This window comes from Plasmodium inui, assembly GCF_000524495.1.
Source record: "Plasmodium inui San Antonio 1 unplaced genomic scaffold supercont1.6, whole genome shotgun sequence".
Taxonomy (NCBI): domain Eukaryota; phylum Apicomplexa; class Aconoidasida; order Haemosporida; family Plasmodiidae; genus Plasmodium; species Plasmodium inui.
Genome location: NW_008481840.1, coordinates 658113 through 672846, shown reverse-complemented (window position 1 = coordinate 672846; position 14734 = coordinate 658113). Strand labels below are relative to the sequence as shown.

General features: G+C 40.2%; 4 protein-coding genes across 4 annotated transcripts; 2 read left to right on the top strand and 2 right to left on the bottom strand.

Moving 5' to 3' along the window:
* Nucleotides 1-28: 28 nt before the first annotated feature.
* On the bottom strand, nt 29-1828 carry C922_01914 (phosphoenolpyruvate carboxykinase (ATP); the record flags this gene model as incomplete). Its single annotated transcript, XM_008817513.1, has 1 exon — nt 29-1828. The coding sequence occupies one exon, from the start codon at nt 1826-1828 to the stop codon at nt 29-31; it is 1800 nt and encodes a 599-aa protein (XP_008815735.1).
* Nucleotides 1829-3859: 2031 nt separating this feature from the next.
* Nucleotides 3860-4370, top strand: C922_01913 (DNA-directed RNA polymerase I, II, and III subunit RPABC4; the record flags this gene model as incomplete). Its single annotated transcript, XM_008817512.1, has 3 exons — nt 3860-3920; nt 4079-4191; nt 4311-4370. The coding sequence occupies 3 exons, from the start codon at nt 3860-3862 to the stop codon at nt 4368-4370; spliced, it is 234 nt and encodes a 77-aa protein (XP_008815734.1).
* Nucleotides 4371-5186: 816 nt separating this feature from the next.
* Nucleotides 5187-7977, bottom strand: C922_01912 (myosin-A; the record flags this gene model as incomplete). Its single annotated transcript, XM_008817511.1, has 3 exons — nt 5187-7406; nt 7635-7772; nt 7882-7977. 3 exons carry the CDS (start codon nt 7975-7977, stop codon nt 5187-5189), a joined length of 2454 nt encoding a protein of 817 aa, XP_008815733.1.
* Nucleotides 7978-11091: 3114 nt separating this feature from the next.
* On the top strand, nt 11092-12253 carry C922_01911 (hypothetical protein; the record flags this gene model as incomplete). Its single annotated transcript, XM_008817510.1, has 5 exons — nt 11092-11125; nt 11175-11257; nt 11353-11483; nt 11647-11720; nt 11883-12253. 5 exons carry the CDS (start codon nt 11092-11094, stop codon nt 12251-12253), a joined length of 693 nt encoding a protein of 230 aa, XP_008815732.1.
* Between the last annotated feature and the right edge of the window lie 2481 nt (nt 12254-14734).

Genomic DNA, 14734 nt, shown 5'->3' with positions numbered 1-14734 from the left:
CCCCGCCGCTTCCCAGCTTCTTCCCCGCCTAGAGGGTGGGTCCTCCGGAAAGGATGTCCGGACCCGCCTTGTCCGAGAATAACGCAAAATTGCTGATAAACTCCCGGGCCAGATTCTGGAGGTTTCTCATGTAATCCTCCTTGTCCTTCCACCCAACGAAGGGGTCCAGAACTTCCTCAGGAATGCCATCCACGCGGGCAGGAATGTTAAAGTTAAAAATCGGCGTCTTCTTATACTCAACATCAATAAGCTTATTCTCGTGTATGTAGTCTACCAGCATGCGGGTGTATTTTAATGGTATCCTTTGTCCATTCTTCGAACCGTAAGAGCCATAAATCCAGCCCGTATTTAACAGCCATACATTGGCCTTATGCTTCTCATATTTCTCCGCCAACATTTTTGCGTAGACCATTGGATGGAGTGCCAAGAAGGGAGCGGCATAACATGAGGAGAAGGTAGCTGTTGGTTTCAAAACGTCGCTTTCAGTACCTGCCATTTTGCTGGTATAGCCACTAACAAAATGGTACATCATTTGATATACATCCAACTTGGACAATGGAGGGATAACTCCAAAGGCATCACAAGTGAGGAGAATAATATTCTGGGGATGTGTATGAACATAGGCTGGAATTCTGGCATTTTCAATGTAGGATAACGGATAAGCACATCGAGTGTTTTCCGTTATTGAACAGTTATTATAATCTACTTCTCTGGTGACTGGATCCATAATGACATTTTCGAGAATAGCACCAAATTTGATGGCTTTATAAATTTCGGGTTCCTGTTTCTTTGAAAGCCCCTTACATTTTGCATAACATCCACCTTCTATGTTGAAAATCCCATCATCTGTCCATACATGCTCGTCGTCGCCTATGAGATACCTATTCGCATCAGCAGATAGGGTTGTCTTTCCCGTGCCTGACAGGCCAAAGAATAAAGTCACGTCGTTCTTCTTCCCAACATTGCATGATGAATGTAGGGGTAATTTCCCTTCCAAGGGCATTTTATACATAAATAGAGTTAAAATGCCTTTTTTCATCTCCCCAGCGTACTGTGTTCCTAATATAATCATATTCATTGCACCGAAATTTATAATGACAGACGTTTGGCTTGACATTCCGTCGGTTAATCTATTCGAAGGGAAATCTCCAGCATTGTATATGATGAAGTCTGGGATAAAGTTCTGTATTTCCTCCACGTTCTTCGGAGGAATAAGCATATTTAACATGTACAGTGCATGATAAGCTCTGGAGGTGATAACTCTGATTTTGATTCGACAGTTTTCGTCCCAGCCTGCATAGGCATCTATTACGTACAGATTTGGCTGCAAATTTAGGTAATCAATAGCCCTCCCTTTGTTTATTTCGTACGATTTTTCCTTCAATGGGATGTTTACCTTCCCCCACCAGATGTTTTCTTCTGAGGAGCTCTCCTTTACAATCCTTTTGTCCGATGGAGACCTCCCTGTTTTTTCTCCAGAAATGCAGCATAACGCTCCTGTGCTCGTTATAAACGAATTGGACTCATATTTCAATGCCATTTCGTACAGAAAAGCTGGAGTCGAATTGTGATGTATTCTGTTCACATGCAATCCCAGCTCGTGTACCTCTTCAGTGAATTTACTTTCCTGCTCCTGACTTAGGGTTAGGATATCCTTCGAGCTCATTATGGGTCCCACTGGTTTATTATACACCAGGTTTCTCCTTACCTCCTCAATTATTAACTCCTTGATGTTCTCCATTTTTTCTGCCAAGTCGTAATCTGATGACTTGTCTATCGACTTCTTCAGCGTCTTTTCCACCGTCTCTGCGACTACGTTATCCATCATTTTTACAGCTTCCCCTTGTATCTACTTGAAAGTTTGTTTTTTATTTTTTGTTTAACTGGGGAAATGTCACTCAGGGGATGTGTGCCTATCGGGGGGGAAACTTCTCTCAGCTGCGCACGTACATCCAAACGTATACGTTATATACCGTTCTGCTAGCTATGTAGCTATACGAATATGTATCCGCGCGGGGGGGCGACGTGCAAGACGTACCACACAACAGAAGGATTTTCCTTAAATGGAAAAAAAATGCATGATTGGGGTATCACTTGCGGGGATATTCAAGAGGAAGGGCATTCAAGGAAAAAAAAAAAAAAGAAAAAGGGGGGGAAAAGAAAAAAAAGGGAAAAAAAAATCAGCACACAGTGCTTCGCAACAACACAGTTAATATGCCGAAGAAAACCCTAAATTTACTCAAAAGTACCGTTATCAAAACGCCTAATTGTTCGATATGTTATAAAAAAAAAAAAAAAACATTCCTACATAGAAAAAAAAAAAAAAATAAATTAACGTATGCCTGCAAGTGTTCAGTGTGCTGCACAGTCATTACCACCACCTCTGCTAAGGCTTGGGAAAACATGAGCTTACGAAAAGAAGCAAAGGGGTCAACGTCACGACGTAGAAAATTAAAAATGTTAAAGAAGGCAACAAGGTAAGAGGTGCCAAAAGGGAGAAACAGAACAGTAAAACTGTAAAACCGCAAAACAGCAAAACGGCAGAACCGCGTAACTGCAAAACCGCCCACCAGATTTATTTCATTCCCTTTGAATTCCCTTTTCGAAGAATTTCCCGCGACCAAATTGTGCATGTTCGCGTTTTCTACCAACGAGGGGGCATCCCCTTATAAGGGCACACCCGTGCGCAAAGGAGGATGGGCGAGGGGACTGTTGACCGTTTACCGTTTACAGTTGCCAGTTGGACGTTCATTGTTGGCGATCCTCGCTGGTCACATTTTGGCGCTCCTTCCGTCGTCCTTCAAACAGGAAGCGCGTTCCACCAATTGTGCATACTACGGATGGTAGCAGCCGGGAGAACCATGAGTAGAGCGTGAAAAGTTTGTATTCGCTTTGCACACGCAAGTAGGTGAGAAAAAAACAGCGCTTATATTTTTCTCGAGGATTTTTTCCCCCCTTAATAGCGTGTAAATGTGTTATCACACATATATGTTCGCTTCACGTAGTTACAGCTGCATGTCCGCATTACATACATATAGGCCGTTTCTGGGGGCCCTACATTTTTCTGTTGCCCCTCTTTTTTCAAATGTATAGCAACCTCATAGCCGTCTTTCCCCACGAGCCGCAGCCAAAAATATATGCACTCCTCGTAGCAACAGAAATAACGTATGCTCATGAGCATATGGCACCATAATAAGAATATATAAATGACAAACCGCGGCCTCCTTTTTTTACGTAACCAAAGCTATTTATGGCACCCATTTATAAGCATACATTTTTTTATCGTAACAGAAACGCCATTTTAGCAAAAAAAAAAAAAAAAAAAAAAGGGAAAAAAATTGCATGTGTCCTTTTTATGGAAAGGGGGAAGTCGCAAAAAAAAAAAAAAAAAAAATACAAATCGCTAATCTGGGGCTGCGTAATTTTATATGCGAAAAGGCTCGAAGAAAAAAAAAGGCATACCAGTCGCATTGCAAATTTAAAAGATTTTATGGCTCACCAGCTCTGCTACCACTGGCAAGCTACAATTTTTTTAAAATCATGAAAACGGGAACCGAACCAAAGTTGCTATTAACTTATAACTTGACATCTTTACAGCCAAGTAAAGGAAGAAAAAAAAAACAAAAAAAACATTTCAACGGCGTAATTGAGAATTAACCCCAGTGCGAACAAAAATACGCGCAATCCATATATATGTAACCAAAAGAAAGGAGGAAAATTTTTCCTTCCCAATACGGCTCTATCCCAAAGTGACTACCTATAAATTGGGAGTAGCCTTTTCTTTCATACGAATTGCTACCATTTGGGTGGGGTCCCCAAATAAAGGAGAAAATCTTGCCGATCAAGTCGTTTAAGCAAAATGTACATAAGGGAACAGGACGAAGATATATCCGCGGAACCGGTCGTTTACATATGCGGAGGTACGTTTCGCCTTTATGATTTTTTTTGAGGGGAGCTCGCCGCATGGACCGCCTCGTTGCAAGTGCGTGTGGCTATGACGTGTACAACGCAGCCATTTGGTTTAATTTATTCATTTTACTGTTATCTTTTTTTTACTCACTTTTTTTTCCCACAACAGAATGCGGAATAGACACCGTCATAGCGCCCAACGCCTCCCTGCGATGCAAAAACTGTGGGTCGAAAATCTTTTTCAAGAAAAGGAGCAGAAGAGGTAATGACGTTTCCTACAAAGTATTTCAGCGCTTTTCATCTTTTGTGTCCATCTACCACCAGGTTGCACAGATTCCCTATGTACATTCTTGCAATTTTGCAATTTTTCTTTTTCTTTTTTTCTTTTCCCCCTTTTGTAGTCATGCAGTATGAAGCTCGCTAAACGTGCCAACCATCTTTTCGCCATGATGGGACACTGACTTTTTCCTCTTTTTTTTTTTTTTTTTTTTCCTTTTTTTTTGTTTCCATTTCCCCCCCAATTTGTAACATTGCCATGTCAAGTACCATCCAGTTGTGATCACATTTTTGTAAACAATCAGTTGGATAAATTTTTCATTTTCAAAAGGTACGTTCTTAAGTAAAATTTTTTTTTGTTTTTTCTACATTTTTTTTTTTTTTGCAACGAGACATATGCATATGTAGATACACGTGAATGGAAAAAAATCGGTTAACATATTTTCGCGCCCATCTGATGGGGTAAAAATTATAAATACAAAAGAGCAGGAAGTAGGAAGGCGCACGAAGTACAACGGTGCATGAAGTACAAAAGCGGACGCACAACATGGTGCGTGCATTTGGCGCATGTCCACGGGGATGCCGCCCATTCTTGAAATGGGGAAATGTAGCAACGAAAAGGTAGAGGTGCGAAAAGGTAGCGGCGTGAAAAGGTAGCGGCGTGAAAAGGTAGCGGCGTGAAAAGGTAGCGGCGTGAAAAGGTAGCGGCGTGAAAAGGTAGCTGCGGAAAAATAACACGGGGAAGTATACCCCTTGCGGGAAAACAAAAACATGGAAAAAAATGCTAAGGTTTTACGTGGGGAGATAAAATGTTCAGTCGAATTTACATCAGCGGGGGCAACGGGGCAAGACATGTGGTTGCCCGTTCAGGAAAGCGGGGGGTATTATATATGTATATATGTACGTACGTATGTCTGTATGAAGTAGACATGTCCCACCACCACTTCCCAGTTCATCTTTCCTCTCTTTTACACTTTTATGACGATTCTCGTGAGGATCCTTCACACGGCCTGTCTCTTCCTTATGTGCGCCTGGACCCGAACGAGGGAAGACAGATTCTCGTCGATCTTGTTCTTGTACTTGTGCTTGAGGATGGCGGCCTCGATGACGCTGACGCAGTTCTCCCACTCCACGAGTTTCTCCCTCTGGATGGTGCTCAGTAACTTGGCGCCCTCCTGTTTCAGAAACACCATGGTCTTTCCAATCTTGAGCATATTCTCGGAGAGGCCTGAACACTGCAGTAATTTTTCACACTTGGACTTGGCATCAAGGGAGGAGCTCTCAGCGATAGAAATATCGACAAATTTGAACTGGTATAGAAATTCGTCAAATGTTCTTCTGTATGAATAACCTAGCTGACGCAGGACGAGGGCTTCCAAAATGGAAAGGGCATGAAGTTGGATCAAAATTTTGGGCTCACACCACTCCAGGGGTTTCTTATTTTCATTTGGCTTGATACAACGAATAAAGTGTGGTTCTGTGCTGTTAATCAAAGCCATCAAGGCAGTTAGCTGGTTCAGGAACTGAGATCCTATTAGTGACCCCTTCGCGATTTTTCCCTTTTCTATAACTTGACCTTCAAACAAGTCCCTCACTATTTCGTTTTCCGAACTTTTAATTACCTCAACGAGTTCCCCTCTCAAAACGTCTTTATTCTTTAGTAAAAAGTTATCGGAGCAGTACTGAATAGGACCAATGGTGTGCTGGATGATGAAATTCTTGTTCGAAGCAACCTTCGCTGGAGTAAATCGTTCATTATTCTTCAAATTTGCAATACAAGCACTGACAAATTTCTCATCTGATCCTCCTGGGGCAAGGCATTGATCTTCCAAGTATGACAGAATGGATTTTCCCTTTTCACACAGCAGGTCAATGATTGGCTTGTTACTCGTATACTGCAATTCAGCCGTGGAGATTCCTTCATCCCTGTACAGTTTGGACTCCCTTTCGAAGACAATGTCGATAAAGTTCTTCTGGAGCATTTCATTCGTGATGTTAATGAATAGCTGTTCTAGCGAATTGTTCTTAAATACCTCAAAACCGAAAATGTCCAGCATACCCATGAATACTTTGAACCCACCTTCTGGCTCAATTCTAGTATTCAAATTTTTGATGATCCAAAGAAATAATTTTTCATACATAGCTTTGCAAAGGGACAACTGCAACACTTCTGCATCTTGTTTATTCCATCTACCTTCGATTTTATTTCCTCCAGCAACGGTAACTTTGATTAATAATTCTCTCTTAACCGACTCATGATCTATAAACATTAAATCGCATGCTTTCTTAAACAGGTCCATGTCCTCATCATGAATAGCCGCTGCGTCACTTATTCCTGGTTCTGCCTTTTCTACCATTCGCACATTTCCTAACGTTAAAATACCAGCTACTACGGATAAGATATATTCTATCTGATTATCCGTTAACTGCATATTTTTTAGACTCTCCAGCACTTCTTCAAAATCTTTTTGGTCATCTACAGAAGGTACTTCAGTCGATTTCGGGTTCAACAACTTGTAAGCCGTTACATCTTTCAATCCAAATTTTTCTCTCATACTTTGGCTGGCACCCTTAAGGAACTGATAAAATATGTGATAAGACCTCTCGTTATCGTCCTGAGTTATAATTCTGGATTTCTCTAGAAGAAAGGCAACCACTGATCCGTTTCTGATACCTCCCTCGTGAGATATAACTAACTGCATGAAACGACCAAAACGTGAGGAGTTGTTATTTCTAATCGTTTTCGCATTACCAAAGGCTTCGAGAACTGGGTTTGCTGCCATGATCGCTGTCTGGATGCTTAAGTCCATGTTTCCACTTTTGGAAGATGCAAAATATCTCATAATCTGCTTCGTTGCTTCTGTCTTTCCTGCACCTGATTCACCCGAAACGATGATCGTTTGGCTCTTGTTCACACCATGAAGATTCGAAAGAGCTTCTCTTGCACAGGAGAAAATATGTGGTGGTAGCCTCGTATGATCAGTCGTGTCACGGTACTTTCGAATCCATTCAGCAGTAGTATTTCCTAAGTCTTTGTACGGGTTGATCGCAACGATAAGGGGCATAGCAGTAGTGTATATCTGATTCTTGAAATATCTGTGTTTGAGAAAGTCCAGCACACACGGGATGTTCGTATGGTTCAGCAAGCCGATATCTCCAAATGACATTGGGTCCACTTGGGAGTTGCAGTTCCAGGCATGGTTGATGTCGATTTCGTATGACTGGGCGGGGTGCGCACAGCGCGAAGGGGGGGAGGTACAAATGTGTATACGCACATATGTGAGGAATTGTACGTGCATGTGGGGGTGCACGCATGGATGAAGGTGTGTAAGCATCCATAGAGGGTGTACCCATTCGAACTTGCCCTCACACGCGCAGCCACATGAAGCAGCTCATTCCGCATTAGCATGGACAACGCCTGTGCTTCGTCCTAATTTTTCATTATTTACCGTTCCTGTGCTGGGTGGGTCAATCTGCACAACGGTTAATTTCTCTCTTCTAGATCCTTGCTGCACAACACATTTTACAAACATGATATTTGGATTTTCCTCTATTGACGGAGATATATCGGTCCATATTTGATATCCCTGCGAGAAAAAAGAGGTAAGTTTTAAGGCGACTCCAAAATTGGAAATATGCGCAGCGGGTTATTTCGAACGTTGGCGATCTTTTCATTCCTTGGGAGAATTTTTTTACCTTAAACACAGTTCCGGTTTTGTCAAAAGCTTCAACATTTGAAAACCGCCTTACAATTTTGCTCGCCGTTTTCATCTCCTCACTTGTGACTGCCATTTTGTACGCGTAACTCAGAATGAAATAGGAACATAAAATCAAGGTAAACGTAAGCGGGAAAAATGCGTCAAATGGGGCCGAGTACTGCTTCTGGTACTCTAGGTTTGAAGCAAATATTTTTCGGTAAATGTTTAGTAAGAACAAAAAATGGAAGAACAAAAAAGGAAGAACAAAAAAAGGATAGAACAAAAAAAGGATAGAACAAAAAAAGGGAAGAAGAAAAAAGGAGAACAAAAAAAGGGAAGAACGAAAAATGGAAGAAGAAAAAAGGAAGAAGAAAAAAAGGAAGAACAAAAGTTGCAAAAGAACAAGAACAAAATCTGCAGAAGAATATTTTTGCACGAACGACTCTAAACAACAACGCTTTTGCCACACACAAGCAGATAATCGGGTTGCAAAACAGCGAAGAAGAAAACGCAGAAGCAAATGAAGAAGCAAACAAATAAATAAAGAAATAAAATAAAACCAAAAAAAAAAAGCCAACCTTCTGTTTTCACATGTAAATATTAAACGAAAAAAGAAAGAAAAATTGACAGGTAAAGATAAAATAAAATAAAACAACCTGAACGGTAAATAAATTTAATTAAAAATATATGTACGGTAAGATAAATTTTAGCTTTTTTTTTTTTATATATATTAAACTGGGAAGCTTTTTTTTTTTTTTTTTTTTTTTTGTTGCACACTCTTTGGTTATTTAAAAAAAAAAAAGCTTCCAGGCTTAATATATATATATAAAAAAAAAAAAAAAAAAAAAATGAAAAAAACTACATAATATCTGTACATGCAAAACCTGTAACCATACAATGTGGCACATGTATATGCGTGAGAACGTAACTATAATTATGTTTGTACAGAAACAGATATAACATAATTTACACCAAGCAGGTTTAACATTTTTAGGAATGATAAGTAACGCTTCATCACGATTTATGGCTTCTTAACTCTGGAAGAGAATCCTACATGCGGAAGAAAATGGGCCTTCATTTATTTGCGACGTGGTTCTCAACCCCGCGCTTGCTCGTTTTTTCAAATGGTTAGATTGCTGATGTTGTACAGGTGCATATGCAAACATCTGAATATTTGCACTGCTGAATATTTGCGCATCCGAATACGTGTATCTGATTTTATTTTTTCCTCACCGATGAATAGAGCGCCTTCGTGACAGTAGGAATTTTTTACATTTTGAGAAACGTGCATATTATGACGCATGTATTTTATGTGTGTATAATATAGAAACACATGTGTACGCTTGCGCGCGTATAAAGAAATTGCAAAAGAAAAAACGGAAAAACAAAAGCAGGAATCCTGAATATATTTTCCCGACCCACAAACTGAGCACACAACAGATTAGAGAAATAAACTGCCACGTTTTAACTTCAGTAAAGGCTTTGCATTAGAGGCTAACGTGTTTCGCTAAAAATTTCACAACGATCTTACCACCAGGTATTATTTTTTTTACCTATAATTATATATCTGCCGCTTGAACATGACAAATGCGTGAGACTTTCCGGCCGCGTGGGGTGCTCTTTATAACCACATATGTATTTACATATATGTACACACAAAAGTGAGTCCCCCCCCGCCGAATTTGTAATCTGCGGTGAGCAACACAATTGGAGATAGAGAAAAATCGTTGCCTTTAAATGGACACGTATATTTGTACAGATATTTACGCTTATGCGTATCTGTCCCCCAATTTCGACTATCCATAGAAGGAAGTTCGCGTTTTTCTTAAAATGGACTGCTCAGAGGCCTAACAGCAGTTCATGCATAGGTGGCTCCATTTTTCGAATATTTTCAAAATGCAACTAGCGTTTAGTGAAAAAGGGAACGCATAATTTAAAAAAATATATTTTTTTCCTTTTTCGCAAATGCCTGGTTTATTCGTGGACTCATTCTTTTTGCATGTGACGGGTTTCACTGCTGAACAAGGAAGGCTATTTTAAATGGAAAACGGGAAAGAATAAAAAACTAAATAGGGAAAAGAAAAAAAAACACAAAAAAATTATTGAGAGGAATCTCATTTTACTCTTTTTGTCGTCATATTACTGTCTTGTGAAAAAAATTGTCTAACAATTCTGAAAGGATGGGCCGACTTAATTCGGTGAACCCCTTCTTTTTTTTTTCTTTCAGGGGGAAGGTAGACTCTTTAGAAAAAATATCACTTTTTCCTCTTTTTTTTTTCCGCATGGGTAAAAAATTTGCATGCGGGTGAAACTTTTCTTCTGATGCATTATGTTCCTTAATTTGCGAATTTATCCCTTATAGGGGGTTAAATGTATATGCAAATTCCGGTTGTGTTTAATTCCCCCCCCTCCCCTGTGTGAAATCGTCTAGTTGCTTCCTTAGCAGCCGCCGAAATAGGAATGCAACGGCGCCTTTCCGCGGATTCGTTTTTTTTTAAAAAGCAGATGTAAATATATCTAAATATAAATATATATACATTTTTACTCCTTAGCATGTTCCTACATTTGGTTGTAAAAGCGCTCAGTGAGCTTTCTCACAGGTGCATGCATAATCAGAGCTGTTGCAAATGCAGAGGTGGCTTTAAAAACCTATCCCTCGAAAAATCCGCAGAAAAAGTAATGCTTGCTGTTAAAAAAAGGAGAAAATTAAAACCAGACAAACGCTTTAACTATATGCACGACATCCATTTTTTTCTTTTTTCCCCTTTTTTTTCTTCCCCATAATATGTACGTAATTATCTAATTTTTGTCCTGTTAAGTGTCCAACTTAATTTTCACCATGACGATAATTCATTTCGTTTAACTTGCTTCCTCTTAAGTGGTAAGCATTGTCCCACTGAGCTGTCTACATATACACACATTTATATATGTAACATATTTTTATATATGCGCAATTTTTGCTTTACGAACATACGAAACAGAAATTCCTCGAGGGGGAAAAAACAATCCAAATTAAAGACATACAATACAGTTCGATTATCGTTAAAATATTACCAAGTGTTAAAAAAATGGAATTCCTCACTTTCCTTTTGTTCTTTTTAACCGCTCTGCGATGTGCGATGTCATTCCAAGAAAGTAAGACACTGTCATGTGCATAATAAATGCCTAACAGATTTGTTCGCACTTTGTAAAAAAAAAAAAAAAAAAAATGAAAAATAAAGTCCATCATTTTAACATCAAATGTGACTTCTTATGGCTGAACGGCTTTATTTATTTTTTTTTCTTTTTCAGTAGAGATCCTCTCACACGAGAATAAGTTTTCCGTGAATGAATATATTCCAAAGGATGGAAATAAGGATCATGGGAAGCTCCAGGTTAGGCATCTTGCTTACTGGGAGTAGCACAACACAAAATGTGCAAGCGGGAAAAATTTGAACACAACCCGATTTGCCCCTTTTCCCATCTTTAGGCCACGGAATACTTCGAGAAAATGGCCGCAGACTTCAGCGATGACATAAATGCAGCCAAGGGAGCTTTACAAAATATGTTCCTGGATTTAGAGGCTTCTTTTGAGGAGTTGTCCGACGACATAACGAAGAGGTGAGCTACCAACACTGTGAAGCGTTCTTTGTTTGGTCGCACCCACTCAGCATTACTTGGCTGGGCGTCGATGCATACGTATATTTACATAAATATACGTGTGTACACATATGCTCATATACGCAAAATTCTACGCCCTTTTCCCCCCCGCTTTTTTTTTAAGTCTGTCACAATACAGCTACAAGACGGAAGAAAAGCTGAACATTCTGGAGGGACTTGTAAATGAATTTGTTGAAAGTAACACATGCGCATTTGTTTACACTGGAATGAAACGTGTTATAGTCCCCTGATGAGACAGCATGTACCAGGAGAGCAAACGAGAGACTGACACAATACCTAGGCGTCCCAATTTACCTACCTGCGAATTTGCGCCACACATTCCCATCCCCCTTCTTACAGACAGCAAAGGCGCCATCTTCAACTCACCCGAAGAAAAAAAACAAGTGGAAAAACAAAAGTTTAAAAAAATGTGTGATTTAATATTACAGAAGGTAAAAGCAGTGGTGGAACTGAGCACTATTAACTACTATCGAGTAATTTTAAAATTTGGTAACGGCGAGAGAAAAAGGGAAGTGCTGGACAAAGTAAAGAATGATGACAGCATATCGAATGAGTTAAGAAGGGAGCTGTTAAAATATGAAGACGTGGAAAATAAAGATGCAAATGTTTCCAGCCTGATCAATTTTATATCCCACATTTATGACAGCTTTATACAAAAGCTAAATGAATTAATAAGAGAAGTTTCTGTCGATTTGGGAAAAATAGTCTAGTCGACACGGGGGAGGTGTGATGCCCCTCCACGTTTTTCTGCGCCAAAGGAATCTTTTGCTGCAATTTTCAGGGGCGCAAAAAAGAAAAAAAAAAGGTACGTTCATACTCATTTGCAAACGTGTCAAAAAGCGGTTGGTGGTGGGGTTAGGGAGGGATGACACCTTGGACAAAAGGATCACTCTTCATTTTGCAGAAAAATCGTGGATTGCTTCTTCCCCCGTATGGATTTTTTTTTTTTTTTAAATACCGTTATGGGTGACACTTTTTCGGAGTAACAAAAGTCCCACTGGTGTACATCCCCACGAGGCGACTGCCTCAAAAAGCTTCATTTTTATCGATTCTCCGTTTTGTGATTTTCCACATTTTGGACTTCGCTATAGACGTAAAAGAAGTCCGCTTCATCCCCCGGCCCCCCACTTTACCTGCACATATGCATATGACCATTTTACACATTTCTGCACCCCTTAATCATTTTTTTTGTCTGTTTGGCAAATTTGGCAATACCTCCGTGCTGTACCTCACCAACAATGTATGTACACTTCCCCCTTTATGCTCATTCATGCCCATGGATACCCATTCATGTGTACCTTCGAAATGCTTATGTACACATTTGGGACTAGACGGGGGGCCAAGTGTATCCCCGGGGGGGTCCACACTACGCAGCTGGAAGAGGAATTCAGCAAGCAGCTCACGCGACTTGTGCAGCCCATGCAGCTTATGCAAATTGTGTAACCGTGCAAAGGAGCTTGCCGCTAAAAAGGAATTAATTTTTTGAGAACAGTTCCACGTCTCCACATTCTGCTACATTCTTTCCATAGCATTTTCTGAGGTTCCCCCCGCTCACAAAAAAAAAAAAAAGGGGGTACTTTTTTTTTTTCCTCTTTAGAAGCACCATGAGAAGTTCCCCCTTCCCATCATCCCTTCGCAAACTTTGCAAAATAAAGTGTGCATAAAATTTCCACCTCGGTGATAATTTTACAAGTCCAACGTAAGGGCTAGGATGTAAAAAGTAAGTCCTTTTTTTTTGAGTCACTTATCTGTTACATTCACTTGTGGAAAAATAATTCTGCCGCCTTCTCACTGGGATGCGGGGGAAAACACGCGGTGGTTAAAAGAGAAGGCAATTTGGAAGGACCTCCAAACAGAAAAAAACTGCGTAGAAATAAAAAATAAAAAACTCAAGGCCAACGCCTTGTTCGCCAAAATTTTGCCCCTGTACGTCGAAATGGGAAGCGTGGGGGAAAAAAAAGGTGTACGTTCGATTTGTATACACGCAGAGCTATTTAGTCTGCGGCAGGGAACATACTTTCGCACGAGGTGCACTTTCGCGCTGTTGGCAGGCACTGTGTGTAATGCATACGGACCGTCACGTCAGTAAGTACACAATTTGATTTAGTGACTGCGAGGAGAGCCATCTGTGCCACATAATACTTCTTTCTTTTTTTTTTTTTTTTTTTTTTTCCTTGGCGTTGGGGGGAGCCTTTTTTTTTTTAGCTGCTGCTAAATAGGGAAGATATGCCACTTCTTTTTTTGGGGGGGAGGGGTCTGTTAGGTTAAATGTCGAAGGGTGGAAAAAGAGAAAAAAAAACAGCTCGCGCAGTTAAGCATCCAAGCACACGTACGTACGTTACATTACAAACATATGCGTTAAGTGTATGTCACATGGTACTGTACCCCTGTGCGTATTGCCTACCAGCCTGTATGTCCGTGCAGCCCCCCCACCAGTGAGCCCGTTTTGTTATTATTCCCCGCGTGGCTGTACACGTAATAAATACCTACCAGTTATGTGCATATAAATATATATACATATATATGTATTATGCATGTATTTATTTATATATATCGTATACGGGGAGGCGTGTATTATACGTATGTTCCCCCCTCCAAAGGCGTGGAGCAGAAGTTCACTATACCCCCCCATAGCAAAACATGCCTAAGAGGATTCTGAATGGATGGCAGTTGCTACTGGTACTACTCCCCCCCCTGCAGAGAAAAAACCACTCTTCCGCATTGAATGCCAAATGAGGCCTCTGTAGAAACGTGCTTACATTATTATATTATTATGCATACGTAACCTTTTGGGAAAAAGTGTACCGTATAATAAACTGGGGACGTATGTAAATATGCGCACGTGACTTGATACGTATAGGATGTACCTATGTCACGCACGTAGCTATATACCTTACCCGTATATGGAGATAAATATGTACGTATGTATGTACCTGTACGTATCCGTATGCAGGATCACGAGGACTTTGATGAGGAATGCCCCCCTCCTGTACTACTTGCTAACGGCCTAATGTCGAAAAGATGGCGACTGTTTTGTAATGTACGGTTAGAGGCACGGTCGTAAATTTTTTTGTTCACTTTTTTTTGTGATTTGAAAAGTGATTCCTTCGCTCTATCTACTTCTTGTTCGTCGTCCCTCTGCTCTTCTTTTTCTTCTTTTTTTTTTTTTTTTTTTTTTTTTCCTTTTTTTT